Source organism: Vombatus ursinus, unplaced genomic scaffold (genome assembly GCF_900497805.2).
Source record: "Vombatus ursinus unplaced genomic scaffold, bare-nosed wombat genome assembly UNPS02014801.1, whole genome shotgun sequence".
Classification (NCBI taxonomy): Eukaryota; Metazoa; Chordata; class Mammalia; order Diprotodontia; family Vombatidae; genus Vombatus; species Vombatus ursinus.
In genome coordinates this window covers 4,739,736-4,760,943 of record NW_020954579.1, presented here as the reverse complement: position 1 = coordinate 4,760,943, position 21,208 = coordinate 4,739,736, and the positions used below count along the sequence as shown (strand labels likewise).

At 41.0% G+C, this 21,208-nt stretch overlaps 1 protein-coding gene across 2 annotated transcripts in view; it reads right to left on the bottom strand.

Annotated features, from left to right (window-relative positions):
• Positions 1-379: 379 nt before the first annotated feature.
• The window catches only part of CALCOCO2 (calcium binding and coiled-coil domain 2), a 29,689-nt gene continuing 8,860 nt past the window's right edge, over positions 380-21,208 (bottom strand). For both annotated transcript variants that reach the window (XM_027873049.1, XM_027873051.1), the window contains exons 2-13: positions 19,803-19,992; positions 13,056-13,158; positions 12,679-12,812; positions 11,642-11,767; positions 10,340-10,467; positions 9,602-9,692; positions 8,930-9,052; positions 8,563-8,649; positions 5,570-5,665; positions 3,283-3,418; positions 2,241-2,269; positions 380-1,372 (exon numbers count right to left, since the gene is read on the bottom strand). In XM_027873049.1, the coding sequence (XP_027728850.1) occupies positions 1,199-1,372; positions 2,241-2,269; positions 3,283-3,418; positions 5,570-5,665; positions 8,563-8,649; positions 8,930-9,052; positions 9,602-9,692; positions 10,340-10,467; positions 11,642-11,767; positions 12,679-12,812; positions 13,056-13,158; positions 19,803-19,982 (1,407 nt within the window). In that variant the 5' untranslated portion in view covers positions 19,983-19,992 and the 3' untranslated portion in view covers positions 380-1,198. The remainder of the gene's footprint in view (positions 1,373-2,240; positions 2,270-3,282; positions 3,419-5,569; positions 5,666-8,562; positions 8,650-8,929; positions 9,053-9,601; positions 9,693-10,339; positions 10,468-11,641; positions 11,768-12,678; positions 12,813-13,055; positions 13,159-19,802; positions 19,993-21,208) is intronic.

The following is a 21,208-nucleotide window of genomic DNA, read 5'->3' as shown; positions in this document are numbered from 1 at the left end:
GACACTCAATCTTACTCACTTAATAGAGTTGAATGGATAGGGTGGGGAGATGTTTTCCCTATGATTTTATTCTACACAATTGGACAAGGGGGTTTTGCAATGAGCTCACATAGGGCACTCAAATTCTTCATTATGTCTCTGAAAACTGGAACATGGAATTATAACAAAATTCAGCTGTCATGCTATGCTTGATCCACTTCCCACTCCTATAGTATGTATCCCTTGAGCCCTCATTTGCCAAAGAGTAGAATAAGGATGGGGTGGAGTGGGAGTATGAGTGGGCATAGTTACAAGGTTTCTCCCTCCCAGCATCCTTGAGGCCATTTTCCCACATCTGCCAGAGCAAAAGTCACAACTCAATGTTCTTAAATCACCGAAGTCACAGAAATAGATGAGGATTTTATTAGTCTTCAGCAATCAAGAGATTAACAGAATTAAGTATCCATTATTCTTGCTTATCCAAAATAATTTAAACCCACCTGCTGCTCAGGAAAACAATTCCAAACCACTGGCTTCTAATTACTCACTATGAAAGGCCATTACAGCAAGGATTATATATTTGTATAGAAAAAGGCCAAAATCAAGAAGCGATAACCAGAGAAACTGGAGATATCTTTTGAGAAAATTTCCTGTGCTCAAGATCACAGAACTTCTCCCTACTTGCTTCAAAAAAAGTTACTTCTATGAGGAAGGGGGAGGCTGGGGTAAGCTACTTCACGTGGCTAAACTAATAAAGCCTGGAACCGATGCAATCAAAACAGCTAGTGAACAGATGGAAATTCTCAGTCATTCCTTTGAATAACTTCTAGATACAGGGCTCTAACTGTGAACAGTGCAAATCCATTTGGGCTGGCTTCATCTTGGCTTGACTAATTCAACAGCAGTTAGGTGACAGAATGGGCTAATCACTTCAGTGCCCAAGCCAGGGCAGCCTCTTTCTGGGGCTGGCTCACTGAGCCTTTATAGAAAGGTAAAGGCTACAGGCTAGTAAAGCCTGAGCCATTACGTGAGCCAACAGAGACTGATCCAAAAGGATGAAGGTTAACAAGTGTCTCAAAAATGGGTCATCAGGATGCCATCCCCAGAGAAAAGACTTGAGTGGATTTAGTAGTTTCAGGTTTAGAAGCAATCTTGACTCATTATTCTTAAGAAGGGCTTCTGGCCCACTCCTCCTGGGGCCAAGCAGTGGTGACATATTTTAAAGGGAGTGGCAGAACACATGGTCATCATACACCTGCCGCTCAACTTCTGAGAAGACCTCATCACAATATGGACAGTCCAGAATATGGGTCTGCAGGTGCTGCTCGAAGATGACATCCTCCACGTCATCTGGAAAGACCCCATGGCAGACGGGGCACTTTTTGATAGATGGCTATGAAAAGGGAGAGAGATCAACAACCGAAATTCAGCCAGCTAAGGGGTCGGGGGTTACTCATTCAGAGGTGGAATTACCCCAAACAGAAGCATAGATACAGGGCTTCAGATCTGGAAGAAGGTATAAAAACTAAACCCATCTCCTGTCCCAGACCTCACTGTGCAGTCTTCGCCTTTGACAGACCATTCTGTCTCTTCTCAATCAGGAGATGTTTAGGATTAATGATATACTGAAATCGCTTCTAGTTCAGAAGGAGAACTCTTTATTTCAATCTGAGCCACATCTGTACAACTGCTCTGCTGTTCAGTTGTGCCTGACGCTTTGTGACCCGATTTGGGGTTTTCTTGACAAAGATAATGGAGTGACTTGTCATCTCCTTCTCCAGCTCAGATGAACTGAGGCAAATGGGGTTAAGTGACTTGCCCAAGGTCACATGGCTACTAAGCGTCTGAGGCCAGATTTGAACTCAGGAAGAGTTTTTGTGACTCAGGCTTAGCCTCTGTCCACTGTGCCATCTAGCTGCCCCAACAACAATGAATAATAGAGCAGTTGTGCAGATATGTCTCAGATCGAAATAAAGAGTACGCCTTCTGAATAAGTAGCCATTTCAACAAATCACTCACTCCACCTCTAACTGTAATAGATAATTTCCAGAGATGAACTTTATGAAGCAGAAAAGACAGTAGAAGAGCTTTGTCTTCTACCAAGTCCTGCCTATCGACTAAACTGACCACTGACCCCTGTGGCAACAGTAACTATTCAATCAGTCCCTCCGTGGTCCTCAGGATCATGTTACTGGACTTGAGCAGGGAGGGATAATCTCTTTAGGATTTAATACGAGAAAGCCCAACAAGCAGATACTTACTGGGATGGGGACATGGACATCTTGGGTAGCTGGAAAAAACAAAAAGAAGTCATTCACAGAAATTATTTTTTTCCTCTCTTCTCCAGCTGTGACCTAGCAGGCGTTGTGTGTGTCCTCCATCCCCCCACCCCCAACTCCACTTGTCTCCAGCTCTCTCTGAATACTTTTATATATGACTAACTCTGAGGTGGGAGATCCGAGTCAGTCATAAAGAGAAAGAAACAGAAGAGCAGGAGGAAACAAGGAGAATCAGAGAGATATCCTACCAGTGACAAAACCACCTTAAACTGACACCAGACTACATAGGCTTACAGATGCAAATATATTTTATGCAAATCAGCTGCAATTTAAAAAAAATGAAAAACAGCCCTGTGATGGCCCCTGTTTCATAATCGCAACGGCACACTCTCAGACTGCCCTCTGGGGCACTAAAGAAAGCTGAGCCAGTGAACCAAAATCAAACTCTCTCCTCCCATCAAGCGTGTTCACCAAGGCGACCTGAAAGGCAAGCCAAATTTGCCTCTATCCTTGTCTCAGTTCTTCCATCTTCTCCATGTGTCTAATGAATGCCATACTTCCCCTTCCTTACCAGGATTCTTTGGGTGACTCTTCCCCCTCTACTCCCCCACAACCTCCGCCTTTCCCCAGGTGCCTGTTACTGGACAGCATGTCTCATTTCTCCTCATATTTCCCAACCTTAATGAGCTTCCCCAGCTTTGGTGCTTAGTGTATATCTTCTACCTAAAGACGGTTCTCTGATTTATACATTGGGTCTAGAGCCACGGGACTCAATTTGTGTCTGCTGCCTTTGGGCGGAACGATCTGATTTGCGTCTCCCAGGTCCAGATTTATTCCTCAATTAACACCTTCTGCCAAGCAATCTTTTTATTGGGTTCCCAGCTTCTGCCCAACAAGCAAATCCTCCCCATGTCTATCCTGACAACGGGGCTGCTATCTTAATGAGCAGAAGGGAAAGGATTTAATGGGGGACAGGAATGAAGGCAGAACATTTCCAACTGAAATGATGTGGTAGGGGCCTTACCAGAATAAGGATTCCCAAAAATGAGTCCAGCGTTTTCTTTGAGGGCTTCTTGAACAGGAGTAGGGTTAGGGAGCAGATCAGAACCAGAATCCTCACAGACATAACACAGCAGCCTGTCATTTTCCTTCTGCAAGAGCTACAAAGAGAATATTTGGATGAAGTGACAGGCAGCAGCCAACAAAGTAACGAACTGATGAATGCTACCACGGAAGGGTTACACTCAATTATCCACTGGCACTTGGAAGGCCACAGCAATAAAATCTTCAGGTAAACATCAATTTTCTAATCTAGGCAATTTAAAAAAGAAAAAAACTTGGCTGTATCTTGCTCATTCTATTCGGCAAACGAAATTTGCATCCTAAACCTGTTAACAGTGCAAGAGGCCTAGGAACATGCTGTGACCTAAGTACCCAGGATAGGACTGAAAATTTGCTGTGGAGATTCCACTATTGCTTCAAATCTCTCCATTACATAACACTTTTAATTTTGTGCACACTGTACACATTGTAAACTGATTTAAATTCCCTTTTTCTTTTTTTTCTCACCTTTAAACAATCACAGGAATAGGGATAGAGCCAAAGGAAAAACAGGAAGTTTGAGACAGATCATTTCTTATTTATCACCTTTAACTGTCAAATTATTGACTTAATTGCTAATATTCCTTAGGTTTCCACGTATATCATACTTCCCCATATGACATATCCTACTATTAAGATCCATTTTGAATACAGCTTGAAACCATGCCATTTCCCTTCTTGTTAACAAAGTCTTGGGACATCTGTGGAACAGTGAAGAGTAATGCCCACACCAAGGTCAGGGGATCTGGGTTCAGGTCCCACCTCTGATCTTTGATACCTCTGTAACCTTGGGGAAACTGCTTAACTTCCCCGGGCTTCAGTTTCCCCATCTACAAAATGAGGAGGCTAGAATAGATATGGCTTTTGATGTCCCTTCCAACCTAAGATCCACATGACCTGCTTTCATCAGTAGCTCCCTCAGCCAAGAAGCATCGATTCCAAACTCAGGGGCAGCTGCGGCACACAGATCTAAGTCAACAGAGAACAGAATGAAAGCCTTTTCCTAAGTACTAGCTGTGTGCTGGAGCCAGCCTATTAAATTTTCTATGGGAGCATTTACACCTCAAAATTGGCAATCTACAAATCAGGACTTTTTTGTTGCTTGTCTAGACTTAAGAGTTAATAATGGAGGTTAAACTTACAAGTGTGTGTACATACATTTTTCTTGTTAAACAATGACTAGCATGCCCCTGCACTGTTCTATAGGAGTGAAGTAGAAAGCTCAGGGAATGAAGTCATCACTAGACTGGAGGCCTGGTGACTATAGGCCAATAATCATACTCATAATGGGTATTTATATAGCACTTTAAGGCTTACAAAGTACTTTTCCCACTTATCTCATCAGAGCCTCACAAAACCCCTGACAACCACTGAGGCACAATGGCATTATCTGTGATTCAGGGGTCAATATATTCCTAATCTCAAGGTACAGCCCAGAATCACAGCCCACTAGAATTTGATGGCATTTCCGAGAGTATATTATCCACTTCATTTTATAGACAGGGAAACTGAGGCCTACAGAAATTAAGGGCTGCAGAGTCACTAGGTGATCGGTTGCAAGGAGGAAGGAGCTAGAACAACCCCTAAGAATGGTTCCTAAGCAGCTAGACCATGAACACTGTGTTCACATGTATACATCCTACATTCTGTGGCCTTGGACTAATTTCCCTTCTTGTTTAATTGACATCACTGTCAACCCACTAAATGGGGCTCAATAAATATGGGTAAAATGAATAATGAAAAACCATTGATGATAAGCCAGCTGTGTATTTAGCACCAAGACAGCTGTTGTCTTTCCCATGCACAGCCTGGCAATGGAAACACTGAGCCAGGGGATCAGCAGTTGCTCACATGAAGTTAGTGCCAATGACCAAATCCAACCCGTCACTCCAACACTCCTCCTCCCCCAATATAATGGCAGTGAATGGATGACGAGAAACCAGTGAAGATCAAGTATAAAAATGACCAGTTTCAAATGAAACCACTTCTCTGCAATGTGCCTACTCATGTGCCATAGGAAGCTACAGGTGTCATGCAGAGATCAACATCTGGGGCTGGACTAGAAAACAAAACAAAATAAATATGCTCCCCTTTTCAGGATCCTCTGCCAGAATGAGTGTCAGAGAACGTTCAAGTTCCTGTTTCATCCTCGGCCAACAGGCCCCTGTTCACCTCCAATTTGAGAGGATCTAGTCCTTTTATATCCTTACGTCCTTTTCTCCTTCTACTCTGGTCTTCTCCCTCTGCAGCTCCTGACAGAAAATCTTGTTCTCATCTAGCTTCTTCATCAGGTCACTGATCTGGTTCTGTCAAGAGAAATGAGATCAATAAGAACACAGATTTCAGTTTGGGAACTGGGCCCATGAGCAACATGAAGTAGCAACACAGCAGAAACCTCTAGCTCTCACGGTTGAGGGTGGGGCATTAGGAAGAATGAGTTGGCTACCAATGTCCACTCCTTTGGGCTGGCCAGGGATATAAGGGAGGGAAAGGGCAAAGTTGGTAGTTGGGTAGAACCCTAAAAGTGACCAAAGGGAAATCTGGGAGAGCTGGGAGCACAATAATCCTTGTGGTGAAAGAGCACCTCATTCCAAGGGTTTTCACACTACAGGGAGTCCTACCTTAGCCTACCTACTGAGTGGGTACCAGGATTAAGACTACCAAGTGTCTCTAAGGGCCTAAGGGTCACAGATGGAAAAAGGACTGAAGTCTTCTGCTTTTCAGTCTGGTGGTGTCCCCTTCCTGGCTGAGGGTATAACAAATTAGCTCAATAGTTGCCGGCGTCTTAGGGGTTTCTCATTTATGCTTTCCCCACCTCCTACATACATACACATGCACACACTTCAGAAAACACTGAAGTTAATTCTCCTTTTTATTATGGATTTTATTGGAATGCTGGTGCCCAAGCTGCTGTATGCTTTTGGCTGGCCCTGAGGTAGGAAGGGGGAAGGGTCTACCCGATGGCAGGGGTGACTGCAGGCTCCTTGTTCCCCAGCCCCAGAGGCTCCTGTTGGCTTTTCTTGTCCTTCTGTCTGTCCCCGTTCGCTTCCTCAAAAGGCAGAAACGAAAAAATACCATCTAAGTCTGCGGAGGACTTGTCCAAAGATGACGGGGACCCTTTTTGAGATCTTTTAGTGGGGATGGAGCCAGCAGGTCTCAGGGGACCTTGAGGCCATGCATACATGCATGCACTGTGCTCCTTTCCCCACCCCCCACCCTAGCCCTTAAATTCCCTTCTACTCTGCAACTGAGAGGACAGCCCCCAGAGCTGAGCTGTCTAAAGACCCCCACAGCCTATCCCCCTGCTTCCCACCCATCTGGGTCACCTACCAGCACAGCAGCCTTCAGCTGCCTGATCTGTTTGTGGAGGCGCTGACACTCTTTGTACTTCTCTATGAAACAGGCTCTCCCAGCCTCTACCTTCGCCTTCAGCCGCTCCACCTCCTGCACTAACTGCTTCTCCACTGGCGCTTTCTTGTCCCTAGGTCTCTGAAGGACAAGATACATTGCCCCCAGGGTTAGCTGCCCCTTGGAGGGAGGGATATGGAGCTGGTACCCAAGAGGTGGTGGAGCTTGTGGGCCCCAAAACATGTACTAGGAAAATCAAAGAAACCCAGGCACTGTGAAGCATGCCATCATAAGACCTACCCCTCACAAAACAGTAGGCTCCACTTAATCTAATTCAATAATTTATTGTGCCATACACAGTAGAATCTTCCCTTATAGTCTCATTATTCTGATGGCTCACTGTGGCCTGGAGGTGACTGGGTATACTGTATACTGGAAAGCACAAGCTCTGGCAGGTCTTTACCAAGGTTGTAAGACTTAAGGGTCTGGGCCCCAGACGACACTGTGTGTGAACTAAGGATATGCCTAGCTAGCTAAGCATGAAATGGCACACTGCCTCGATGGCCAGGACTCCTTATAAAACACAGAGAAGATGCCATCAGGGTCAGCTGAAGGAGTAATCACATAAATGAAATCACGCATCTCTTCAAATATAAGTGGCACAGCATCACATCAGAGAGAATTACAGCCACCTCTAGATTTCACAAATGCAAGAAAACTAGCTCACGGAACACAGGATCTCTCCAATGCTTGCCAAATAATTTTTAAGAGTCCCTCTCTGACACCTGTTGTATTTCCCCTGAGAGATAAAATCTTAACAAAGGAATGTCTTCACAATTAGCCTAGGTAGGTAGTACAAATGGTTGCCCAATAAATGTTATACTACCATGCCAATTTAAGGACAGGGAAAGCTAGACCATACTGCATTGTAATATAAAATGTATTTGTGTATACACAGAGATGTACAGGTACATATACATACACATTTACATATTTGCATGGTTTTAGCCTGGACTTATGATTTCATTGGCACAGGGAATATGGGGAGAAGAATGTCCCCCTAAACAATGCAAATTGGCAGCTGTTCTGCAACTCATTCTAAGAGTTGCCTGGGATACTAAGAGATTAAGTGACTTACTCAAGGTTGCACTGTCAAGTATATATCAGAGCTGGGACTTGATGTGCATGTGTGTGTGTGCCCTTCGATTTCATCTGTGTAGGGAATTTCCAGGAAGGAGTCTAACTTCCTCTAACTCACAGGTTACTGCGTCAGAAAGCAGCCCAGGGCACTGAGAGGTTAACTGTCTTGTCCAGGTAGTATAAGCCAGTGGTCAGCCCTGAAACTACTTTTCCCAATTCCAAAGCTGGCTCTTAGCCACTACATTATGCTGCCTCTCATTCATTCATATGTATACACACATACTCTCATTAAAACTCTTACTACTTGGAAATTGCTACAGCCCCATTCTCCTGAAGAGTTACAAGTTTTATATACAGTATATTAAATGTGTCTGTCCTGATACCATCTCTTTGAGGAGGAAGTAAAGGAGTATCATCATTTTTTTCCTGGTGAAGCAGCTGAGGCCCTCAGAAGCCAAGGAGTGAAAAAGGACGTGGAGAGCACTGGAACCCAGGATTCCTACCTCCTTGTTCAGAATACATTGTGAGGTGACAGCCAGCTTTCTAAATGTCTTCATCACTTATTTCCTACAGGAAACCCTTACCACCCTGCTGTCTTCAACAGTCTCTCTTTCCCTACTTGTACAGAAAGACAACGCTGTCCTCGTCATGTCCCTAAAATAATCTCCTTCTCCTCTTCTCTCAGGCCCCTTCCCCTAGAACCACTCAGACGTGCCATGAGCTCCTGCTGCTTCCGGGTGGATGTGGTTTCCTTTTGCTTCATCTCCTTCACAGTCTGCTCAAGCTTCTGCTGGTGCTCCCTCTGCACAAAAATACAGACTTAATTAGCCAAGCACCATCACTGGGGGCAGGGGAAGGGAGGGGCTATGGATGAACAGGACCTAAGGGGATCCCTCCTCTTAAGCTTCTGGAAGAAAAAAAAAGCCCACTGAGACACCAACATTCCAGATGGGCTCCCTTGGCATCCCCCAGAATCACATGCAGGTAAACGGGCTAATAATGAAGGGGCAATGTGCACAATGGCATATCATTTAGAAAGGCCTAGACAGACCGTGTATTTCTATTCTTCCCCATGGATCTACCTGTTCAGTCAAACTGAGAAGTAGCTGTTCATTTTCCTTCTTCAAATGCTCCAATTGCTCTGTTTTGTCCCGGTCTCCTTGAGTCAGTTTCTCCATTTCTTTCTCTTGTACTGATATCTGTGCCTATAGGAAAAATGGCCAACAGGACAAAAACGTAGAGGGATGTGGCATGAAACAGCACTGATATTTTGTAAAGCAAAAGCATAAGGACAAAAGATATTCTCAAGGCAGACCCCAAACTTTCAAATAAAATACCTCTTGGCAGTATTCCACCTTATACATGACTTTTATCTCCACACATTTACATGCTAAGTGAATGTCTCCCAAATAGGCATGACTAATTCCATAAGCCACCTTCAACGCTAGCTCTTAAGGGCCAGAGTCCAGCACAGCTCCTCAATGTTTAACATCTGGCTACAGTACTTGGCCCTTCTTTCTATGTAGGAATCGCCCTCAAGGACAGATCACACTGAGGAGGCTGGAGAGGAGGGTCTGCAGCTATAGTCGGTATCATGCATCTTAAATAGGGACTGAAATGAGCAAATATATAGCCTAAAAGTGCTTATTATCCTGAGCTACATCATCATTAAGTCACTGGGGAGGAGCAGAGACAGAAGAAAGGTTGTCTAAGAAGATCTGCAAGATGATAGGGGCAACTGCATCATTGCCTACCTGAAGCTGATCAAGGTGATCAAGAGTGCTCTTCAGTCTGACACCCATTTTCTCATTTTCTGAGGCCACATTCTGGTTCTGCACCTTAAGTCTAGGAAATGAAGAGTTGATTTTAGCATCTGCCCCTGTGCCTCATCCACTGGGTTCAGGGAAGTAAGAGCAGTCATATCCTCTTGATGTCTCGAATGGTTTAAACAAGGGCAGCTTTGCCTCAGCCCTGCCCAGCACCCGAAAACCCACTAATCCCTTCTACAGTCTTGTTTTGATTGCCTGATTCTAGCAGACTGTTATGCTGGGATCCCTGAAGCATGTTCTCAAACTCTTGAGCTGTGATCCAGAATCGTGGAGCTCCTCATTTGAAAGGATATCCTCTTTCCTTTTGGGACTAATATGCTCTTAAGAGAGGCAGTGTGATGGAATGGGAAGAGTCGTGAAGTTGCGACAGAGTTTGAATCCAACCTCTCACATTTACTAGCTGTGTGTACTTCTTAGCATGAAAGACTGTTAACTCCTATATACAATGGGGATAACACCTATAGACCCCAGCTTACAGAGCTATTGTCAGGATCAAATGAAACTAGTTATATTAAATGGTCTGTAAGCCTTAAATAAATGTCAAATAAATGTCAGCTACTATGATTACTATCAAGAGCATCCGTTTCCAGTGGCTTCTAATCTATCTCTATTCGGCATCACCAGGGAATTGTTAGTATCTCAAAGGTCCATAAAAGCACTCACTGAAGCAGTTCTGTCTCCCAACAGATCTTCTCTACCTTCAGACCCTCGTTCTCTTCATTCAGGACACTGACCCTTTGCTCCAATGTCTTATTGATCTCTGTCAGAGACTCAAGTCTCTTCTGCAGTTCCTGAAGGGGAACACATACAAAGGCCACAAGTAGAGCCACCTAATTCCAGGAATCTTTGCAATGTTTATAACATTCAGTCAGAGAACCCAGTACATCTCCTCATTCCTGCCCTCTTTCAATCTCTCATCTTCCAAATGCATCAGACCTGAAATTCTTCCAAAATTCCACTTTGAGGAATGTAGCAGTGGGAAACTTGGTGGTTTGGGGGGACAGACAATGCAGACCACAAGATGTGATCAGCTTCTCTCAAGTGTGTCAAAAGGCAACTTTGTTGAAGGTGGAATAAAGAACATGGAAGGAAAAAAGACAAAGAAAGAGCCCACAGGGAGGAAGCAGTAAAAAGGAATTCATGAAAGGAGGAACACAATTGAGAAATGAAGACTAGAGCTTTCAAGCTCTTCAAATATAGCAACAGAGATGCTTACAGGACCTCAATGGAGAATACGGAATCAAAGACGACTATTTTTTATTTCTTTCAGAAATCCTATGGAATAGGAAAGGCCTAGAAAGATGAAGCAAAAAAATTGCCAATAACCTGTTATAGCAGTTCTACAATAGAATTCGGACTGGGAGATTATGAAAAGGCCTGGAGAAAGAAGATGGCCGAGAGGTCAGTAGCAACAAAGCTCAAGGAAGTAAAGAAAATATTTAAAAATTGAAGGAGAGGAAGACCCAGTGATCCCAGGGTTTATCTTTTGTTTTATATCCTTCATTTCTTCCTCACAGTTCCAATTTCCTGCTCCGTGCCTTTTGTTTTTCTCTATATCTCCTCCCCATGATCAACTTTTGTTCAGAAATTATCAATGTTTTACAGAATCTGAGTGAAATTTGTTGGTTAATACTCTTTTAAGCACTAATTTAAGTCCTTAATACTCTTTTAGGTACTAATTTTAAGTACTTTGGAGTACTAATAATGCAGTCTGGGTTTACATAGATGTATATTCTATACCAATCCCCAAATTTTAATCAACTTGTAATGGCTTAGCACCTGCTAGATTTCCTGGGCCTTCTCCCCCTTCAGATGCTTGCCACACTTGGCACTGTAAAATGGTGGGGTTCAGTTAGATCTTCTGATGCAATAAGAGTTGTTTTACACACAAGCAATGAAGAAAAGATAAATTCACAAGCCTGCTAGAAATGGAGCTCAAAGTTGCTCTCATTGGAGCCACCATACCTGAGTTTTTTGGAGTTCAGCTTGCATGTCTGAGTTCTGTTTCTGGAGACTAATATAGTTGTCTTTCAACTCCTGGTTCTGTTGGCGAAGTTCCTTGTTGAGCTGCTCAATCTCCTCCACCTCTCCCTAAAAAACAACATCTGCTCAGATCCAAAATGGAAAACAGCAGAATTCTAATTAGCAAGAGATGATGTGGATTACTCCTGACTGAGATTCACTCTGCCTTCTCCACTACTGATCATACCTCAATGAAATGGAGAGTTAAATCCAACAAAGCATTCTTATTTTCTATCTATCATTCATACTCCAGGAGATAGAAGACATTCTGGGTTGATAATTATTAACAATCCTAGGGAGTAGCTATCATATTCCTATATACTAAGGGCCCTCCCTTATTTTATCAACCAATCCATACCTCTTACCTGTCTCAAAATTCATCTTCCCCAAATAGCCGACTATAATTAATCTCACTTAATTCTGAATAATCTTCTCTATCCCTTTAGTAGTTATACTGTTTGTAAAATATTTTACATCAGTCAATACATATTTATTGAATACAGGCAATACGCTAACAGCTAAGAATTATAAATGTAAACAGAATAAACTATTTCAAGTCCTCAAAAGGACTCACAATCCAGTTGGGAATGTAAAGCATACACACACAGATGTGAGGATTGGGCAGTAAATTAATTTCAGACAAGGTAAATATCAGTTATTATATATGTTGTCACCATTCTTAAGTTATTTCAATCTGGGCTCCCCAACTAGACAAGGCAATCTCTGAGGGCAGGGGCCATTATCTATTGCATTTCCTCAGGATCATCTATTCAATACTCCAAAAAATGCATGTGGACTCTGCCCCAGGATTTAGTAATAAACTGTATGGCCAAGTGAATGTCTATAGCCCACAAAGATAATTTTTTCATCTCCTAATTCCACATTGGAAGCGTTTCTCTTAACCTGAGCAGAACTGGGGGTGGGGGTGTGGGGGGTAGGGGGAGAGGGAAGCATGGAGGAAGAAGGATGAATCTGCACACCTGAGTGGTGACCACCAAGATGTCCTCTTCACTTTCTGGACGGAACTGGAAAGGAACACTGGCCCCCCGGACAACACCATCCTGATCCACATAGCAGAACTGATAATACTCATCATCTTTGGGTAGGTAGTAAGCTGAAAAGACAGTCATATTAACTCAAAGGGGAGCTTTCTGCAGCCAGGAAAACTTGATCCTGTGTCCTCCAATGAAATTGAACATAGAAATTTGAATCAGAGGAAACAAGGTTATAGCCAGAGCTCTGTTGAGCTGACCTATATGTCCTAATGGTCAAGAGAGATTCTTTCTAAGGCCACGAGAACAAGGGAAGGACCTGTTGGAAAGGGGCAGAGCTGCTGACTCTTAGCACTGCTTCTTACCTTTAAACTGCACATGTTGCTGCAAGGATGATTTACTGTTGAGGTCGGTGGGCATAACAGCCCACATAAAAGTGTAATATTCTCGGGTTGTCTTCCATCCTACCTGGAGTGACAAAGGAATGATAAAAGCAATTTAGCAAACATTTGCTTGCTAGGTACACAGCACTGTGACAGAGGTTGAGAGCGCTACAAAGTTTAGATAAGACACAAATCTTATCCTTAAAGTAATAGAAATAAGTCAGATGCATGGATAACTATAATAAAAATGTTGCATGATGGCTTGATAAAACTCAGGATTCTAAAACACTCAGGAAAGAAAAATAATGATTCAATAACAATTACTGGGAAAATTGGAGATGGTGAAAAATGGGATTAGATCTGTTTCTCCTATTATATATGGATACAAATTCTAAGCCGATCCATGATCTAAATAAAGAAAAAAATACAACAAAGTGAGCAGAACCAGGAGAACACTGTACACAGCAACAGCAACATTGTATGATGATCGACTTTGATAGACTTAGCTCTTCTCAGCAATACAAGGATCTAACACAATTCCAAAAGACTGATGATGAAAAATGCTATTCACAGCCAGAGAAAGAACTATGGAGTTTGAATGAAGATCGAAGCATACTATTTTTGTTTGTCTCTCCTTTCTCATGGTTTTTCCTCTGGTTCTAATTCTTTCACAACATGGCTAATGTGGAAAATATGTTTAATATAATTGTACCTGTATAGACTAAATCAGATTGCTTACCGTCTTGGGGAGGGGGGAAGGGAGGGAGAAAAAATTTTGGAACTCAAAATCTTCTAAAAGTGAATGTTGTAAACTAAAAAAAAAAAAAAGGTAAAAAAAATTATGTACACCACTATAAAAAGTGAGAAGAAAAAAAGAAAACCTTTATCCCAACTGTAGAAAGACCAAAAATTCTAATTCATCACACAAATGTTAGAAATTAGTGGATACAAGAGATGAAATTCATTATGTAAAAATAAAGGTATTCAAGATAAAAATTAAAGAAATGGATAGGGAAAAGAAAATCTTTATAGTAAATGCACCTGATAAAATCAGATGACATCCAGAATCTATAAAGATCTGATGTGAATTTGAGGATAAAACCTACTCCTTAATAGATGGGTAATAGTCAAAAGATATGAATGAAAAAAGGAAAAGTCCACTGGGGAGGGAACTTGAAGAAAGCATATTTGAAAATGTGATATAAAATTAAAAGGTATCAATAGAACTTAAAAAGAGACATGAACAAGCAGTTCATGAAGAAAGATACTAAATGACTAATAATCATTTAAAATTAATCAAACTCTCTGAAGTCAGTCAAAATTAAACAGCTTCTTACATATATCTTACATGCATCAAATAGGCAAAAAGTTTAAAAATGACAAAACTCACTATTGGTGGGATTGTGGGAAAAACAATCACATGTTATTGCACTGTTAGTAAAACTGAATTGATGCAATCATTTGGGAAATCAAGCCATCACATTGACCCGGTGATCTCACTGCTAAGAGATCTTAAATATGTTAGAAAAAGGGTGGAAAAAGGTTAAACAAGCAACTTTATGTGTAACAGTAAAAAGCTGGAAAGTATATATGTCAAATAACAGAAGTGGCTAAATAAATTGTAGTATACCAATATAATGGAATATTATTGTACCCTAAGAAATTATTAATGAAGAATAAAATGAAATAAAACTGAATCAGAACATGATGATGTGATTGTATAAAAATAACAAATAAACTAAAGAAGAGATATGAAACACACCACGCCAATTCCTTTGGGGAAGTAGAGGTCCATGTGTACTGAAGACCCTACTAGCACATTGGGTAAAACACTTGGCCTACAGTCAGGAAGACCTGAGTACAAATCTGGCCTCAAACATTCACTAGCTTTGTAACATCATTCATGAAAACCTTCTAGGTGCCCTTCTCAAATGTTCATTAGATGCCCTTGGTATGCACATTAAATCTCATTCTCCTGAAGATTTTGTGGCAATGAGAAAGTATGAATTGGTAGTTAATGATATCCTCAACTTCCCTTTGTAGGGAGTCTAAGGGTGATTTTTTTTCCCAATGGCTCCCTCTTTTAAATATCTTGAGAAATTCCTCAGTGCCATCTAAACTGCTGCAGTCAACAAAGATGCCTTCCACATGTGCCTGTTCTGGTCTTCCTGTTTTTATTTCTTTTAGTAACATGTTTACTTTCTCATTTAAGTACAAAGAGGACTGTGATGGGAGTCCCAATGTGGTGGTTCCACTGTCATCAATGATTCTAATCTGCTCCCTGAAACAAAACTCCATCTTTTGAACTACAATATTCTGCTGGTAAGACTTTCTAGCTTCAAATCCTGGGATACCATAATCACCACAATCAAAATTAAGGTCATCCTAAAAGTAATGGGGAAAGACATGGTACCTGTAGGTAGGCTGCAGCATTTTACAAATGATAAACTAGTCTCCAAAAAAATTAAATAAATATTAAATTAAATATAAAAATATAAAGTTAAATATTAAATAATTTGACCAAAAATTAGAGATATATGTCCATAAAAGAACTGTAGATTTAGAGCTGGAAAGGAACCAAGAAACCATTTGGTCCAACCCTCTCAATTTACAGATGAGGAAACTGAGGCCCAAGCAGATGAAGTGACTTTTCCAAGGTGACATATGTACTAATATCAGGGCTGGGATTTGAACCCAGGTCCTCCGACTTTGTATCTGGCACTCTTTGGGCTAGACTAAATAGGAAGAATAAGGGATAACAGATGAACAACCATAGGTACTACAATTGTACCTTGTGCAATGCCAAGGGATCAAAAGGAAGCCCTCCTGCACATCTGGAGTTATAGCAGGGTCATGGGTGATAAGGTTGGCAGAGGTCAGAAGTCATAAATGGGGTTTAGTCTATACAAGTGGAGGGAAAACCCTCATTCCTGCCCCCACCCCGCCCCGGGAGCTCACAGATCCATCATCACCAAAGTTTATCTTGTATATCTTTGTCCATGTCAGTGCTTGTTATGTGACTGGGAACTGTCAGACACCTATTTGCTTACTTTTCATTGTATAAAAGCCACAGATAATACACAATTAATGAAGGTTTTCTGGTGATAATGACTATAATTCAATGACTATAAAAGGCCTTCCAAGACACTGATGGAAATAAAACATCATATCATGGCCGAAGACTCATTTAGGTGGGAAAGGGAGAACTGAACAGGTGCCCAAAAGGTAAAAGACCCACCCTAATCACCTGTGGAAGAAAAGCATGTCAGAGAAAGGACAAAGATTCACACAGCACCTTCAGAGAGACTGCAGAAGCAAAAAATAAGAAACAAAATTGGCTCATTTGCTATATTTTGAAACTGCCCAGGCCCAGTGGGGGGAGGGAGAACTAAAAATAAATTCAACTTTAGTTTATTAAAAAGTTAAAGTAGAGTTGAAAAGGCCACATTGAAAACTTAACAGAACACACTAGGGTATGTTTTAGTGTCTAATTAGCATACACCCCAGTTGTTATAAGCAAGTAGGAGATATCACAACCTGAGGAGGTCCACAAAAACTGAGACTTTATAGAGTCCTCATTCATGTCCTGCAGTTTCTTAATGCCCTGTGTCCAAAATACCATGTTGGAAGGCCTCAGAATTCTGGCTGCCTCTAAACAGAAAGACTATTTTTTTTTATTTGTGTGGGATGTCTATTCTTTGGTTTGTTTCTTCGCTGGGGCAGACCGAGGAGGAGGATCTCTGGCCTCTATGCTACCACTTTGTGACTCTACCTCTAAAACAAGTCCACTTCCTTCTCTTGGGGACTTAGCCATTGTCGAGTGGCTAAAAAAAGAAGCCTAGTTCAGGAAACAGTTAACAGTGGAATGAACAGGGATTCCAAATGGGGAGATCTGAGAGCTAACATCAACTCCATTGCTGGCTTGTGGGGTTCCCTATTTGTAAAATGGTTCCTACCACAACAATTCTCACATCCTGCCTCAGAGAACAAATGAATTTATACAGAGAAATCCTTAGAAGCCAGAAATGAAGGATAAAACTTTGAGGTACAATCAAGTCTCAATTACCTATTTTGATTCCCATTATGCCCATCATATGAGCTTCACCCATGTGGATTAATAAAAACACACTAATTTAAACCAGAGATCCAACAGTGGCTCAGAGGGAAATTTTATGGCAAAGATTTTTTATGGTAAATAGCACTTCATGAGTTCATCCCTAAACTCCTTTAATAACAAGACATGGATCTATTACAAATTAACTCATCTATTTGAATCATTCAAAAATTTCTAGATTTCCATCTCTACCAACTTTTAGGATAAAAAGTCCAACCTCATGGAATCACAAAGCTAAAATGAATGTGATGGTTCACATGGACTAACTAATCCTTTTGGTAAAAACAGCTGAGGAAACTAAGGTGACAGAAATTAACTGACTTGTCCAAGTCAGTAAATTAGTTATAGCTAATTAGTGATAAAGCTATAATCCAGGCTTCCTGATTCCTGTCTAAATATTTTTTCACAATACCAATCTATCCCATAATTACTACTTTCTATATCAAGAATTTTCCTTCAGATTTTGAAAGCCTCAATAATATTTTGTGAATCTAGTATATAAGTCCAGACAAAAGAGTACCATTCATAATTTAATACACTGAAACTTCTCACATTTGTATAGTGCTTTATGGTGTACTTAGCATATCTTTCACAACAACTCTGTGAGGTTAAGCACTGCAAGTATTACCAATGCCATTTTACAGATAAGGAAACTAAGTCTCAGAGGAATTAAATGGTTTGCCCTTGATCACACAACTAGGATCAGAACCCAGAACTAGCTACCATCTTGCCTCTCAATAAGCAATTACAAATGTCAAAAACCTCAATATGGCTGTAAAAATACTGCTGCGCTCCCCTTCAACTTTCATCTTTCCAGGGGCAGGTAGGTGGCGCAATGGATAAAGCTCTGGCCTTGGAGTCAGGAGGACCTGAGTTCAAATCCAGCTTCAGACACTTCACACTTACTACCTGAGTGACCTTGGGCAAGTCACTTAACCCCAACTGCCTCATCAAAAAGCAAAAAACAAACAAACAAAAACCTTCTTCTTTCCAGACAAAGCTCTTTGTCTTATGTCTGAGTAATCTGTCCTCACACGGAAGTTGTTCTATCCCCCAATTCACCTTCACTGTTTTTCCCTGGACTCTGCAGTGTCCTTATTTCTTTACTGAAATTATATGCAGTATCCCAGATGCAGATACATTATGGTGGAGGTTTCTTTGGTTTATTGGATTTTGATCATTTTTTACAAAGGTAAGACTCCTGGTTTCAAATATCTTTTCTAATAACATTTTCACTATCAGTTGGCAGTATATGTTCACGAAATACAACCATTTTCCATCTTAGTCTAATCTGTGGCCTCAGGTTCCCCACCCCTGATCTAAGCAAATGGAAATTTCAAAATGTTTCTTGCTACAAAATAAAATCACAAAATGCATTCCAATACCAATTAAGTAATTTTAAAAAATTATCCTAGTTTGAATTATGGTACTATTACACAAAAGGATGAAAAATGGAGCAAAACTTCACTTCTGCCCCTTGTTTTTGAGACAGCAAACACTTAGCAGAGGTCCTAAAATGCCAGTCAAGGCTTAGAAAAACCACATTACACTGAAGGCTCAAAACCCTACAGCCTCAGAAAGTACCACTAAAGAGGTTAGTGCTATTTTGGCTATATCCACCTAAAGGGATAGCAGTCTTACTACCTCTGGGTTCACTCCATCAACGAGCTTAGTATTCAAATGACTAAAGGACTGAAGAAAAGAAGTTGGGTATTTTGTTTTGTTTTTTAAGGAGAGGTGTGTGCATTTGTGTGCATGCTTGCACTCAAAGAAGTAACAGCTCCTTCTCTCTCACTGTGCAATCAGGAACAGTGTCTAGTTTCAGCAGGAGCAGCATCAGCACAAAGGCATATAACATACAGATGTCAAACCAAAGGTCACTACTACTGGCAACTCTGCAGTGTAAATAACATAGATTTGACCGTTATCGTTCATCTCTGAAATATACAAATTTGCCAGGGATAGTACTGATGGGTGGGTGCCTGTCATAAAAAATTAACAGTGTCTGTTGTTGACTATCAGGGTGATTAAACAATGGGAAAGGTTGCCAAAGGAAATCATGAATTCTCTGTTCTTGGAGACCTCTTTAAAAACAAAAAAGGAGTAAAGAAAAATCTATTTTGGGTGATTTAGGTAAAGACTTGGATAGAGACAAGGGCCTATAGCAGGCTACCTCCTCCTTCTAGCTCTATGATGACACTATGAAATTTCAAATAACAAGGAGCTTTATTTCAGAAGTAATAAAGACAGAGGAATGACATCAAAGAAGCAATGTCATCTATACAAGTATTAACTGACACACTGAATTCTCTATTAGGTTAATATAGGAAAAGCAAGAAAACAGAGGAATGGAAGGGAGGAGTAGAAAATTCAAAAGAGAAAATAATTTTTAAAAACATTTGAATGCATTTATGATATTTTGGCACAAAAAAATATCCAGTATTGGTACAGCCCAGGCTAGTAATGAAACTAAGTTTGTATTAGCAGACAAGTGGAATCCAGTCTAGGATCTGAAAAATTTGGCTGCTTGAAAAAAAAATCCACAAAGTAAATAACACACAGGAATAACTGAGATTCAACTATGGTTCATGAGATTAAAAGTTCTAATCTCTTACCCTAAAGATGCCAACCCAGTCCTTTCGGCGAGGAATGAAATGCTGGGTGAAGGTGTAATGGCATGTGATGTCTCCCCCAGGGATGTAAAACTTCTCCACGTTGTTAAAGATGATCTGAGAGAAATGGCAATGATTCAGCAGGACAGCTGATGTTGGGGGCTCCTCGCCTGTCTCTTCCATGGTGGGGGTCCTGTCAGGGAATGAGGGGTATGGTAAGATATGAGGAAGTGGCTGGCTGCAATGACAGAAATCTGGGCTCTCACCCAGGGAACATTCTGTACACATTTGAGGTAAGTCCAGAAAGCACAAGCCTAACAATTATGTGGAACACAACCATTTTCCTGTTTCAGTTTAGGTCATTTCACTCATGATTTCCACTGGCAAAGGATACCTGCTACTATTTTCTTTCTTTTTTAAAAAAATCCTGAACTTAAAAAAGGAAAGAAAATGAACATTTTCATATATTTCATATATTCATATATGAAAGATTCTGTGTAAAATTGCTAATATCTATTATGAGTGGTAGGTTTTAAAAAAAAGAAAAGAAAGATGTTCCTTTCAAAGCTAGCCTGCTCATTTGTGTTTCCTGCTAACGGTCCTATTATTTTCAACCATCTTGCCATGGCCAACTGTCTTCTCCAAATGTACTAGATCTCTGCTGGGATTCAGCTTTCTTGCCTTGTGCCACTGATAAAAGGTGGACAACAGATGCGACAAGTGTTTTTACAAAGCATTATATAAAACATGAAGAGTGAATATATCATAAAGCTTCCCGCACCTCAACCACACAGTTGACTTTCAACCAAGTTATACCCTGAAGCGAAAATTAAAATTCCTCCAATTCTTTACTGAGCAGCACAACACAGTGACTTATACCCTGTAGGGACTCAATAAATATTTATTGAACTGGACTGAGGCAACAATCCCACACAAGCAAAAATCATGTCATTCCTTATAAAAATCATATGGTGGAACAAGGCAACCTGCCACAAAGGGTGTCAACGACTAAGAGACACTGCTAATTGTAGAGTTAACAGTCAACTGGCCCCACCTAGCTTATTTCCTGGTCTTATCTGATACAAAGGCTGTAGGGCCTTTTCTGTATTTCAATAAAACTTTTTTGTAGTTGTTCTGTTTTGGTAAGAAGAGGTTCAGGTATGTTGAATTTCAAGGGAGAAACTGTTTTCTGTTCTTGGGCTTTAGCAAACAAGGAATGATGGGACCAAGAGTCTCTTCTGTGCTATGGCTAAACCCACTCAACTTGAATCTCAGATCTGCTTTTTTGTGAGGGAAAGTCACATTCAGGATGAGGTTAGAACTAGTTCCACGTGGATAAACCAGCCTATGTGATTACAGTTTCTCAGTGGTCTTAAGATAGGGTGGGAATGTTCTTGGTATGCATTGAT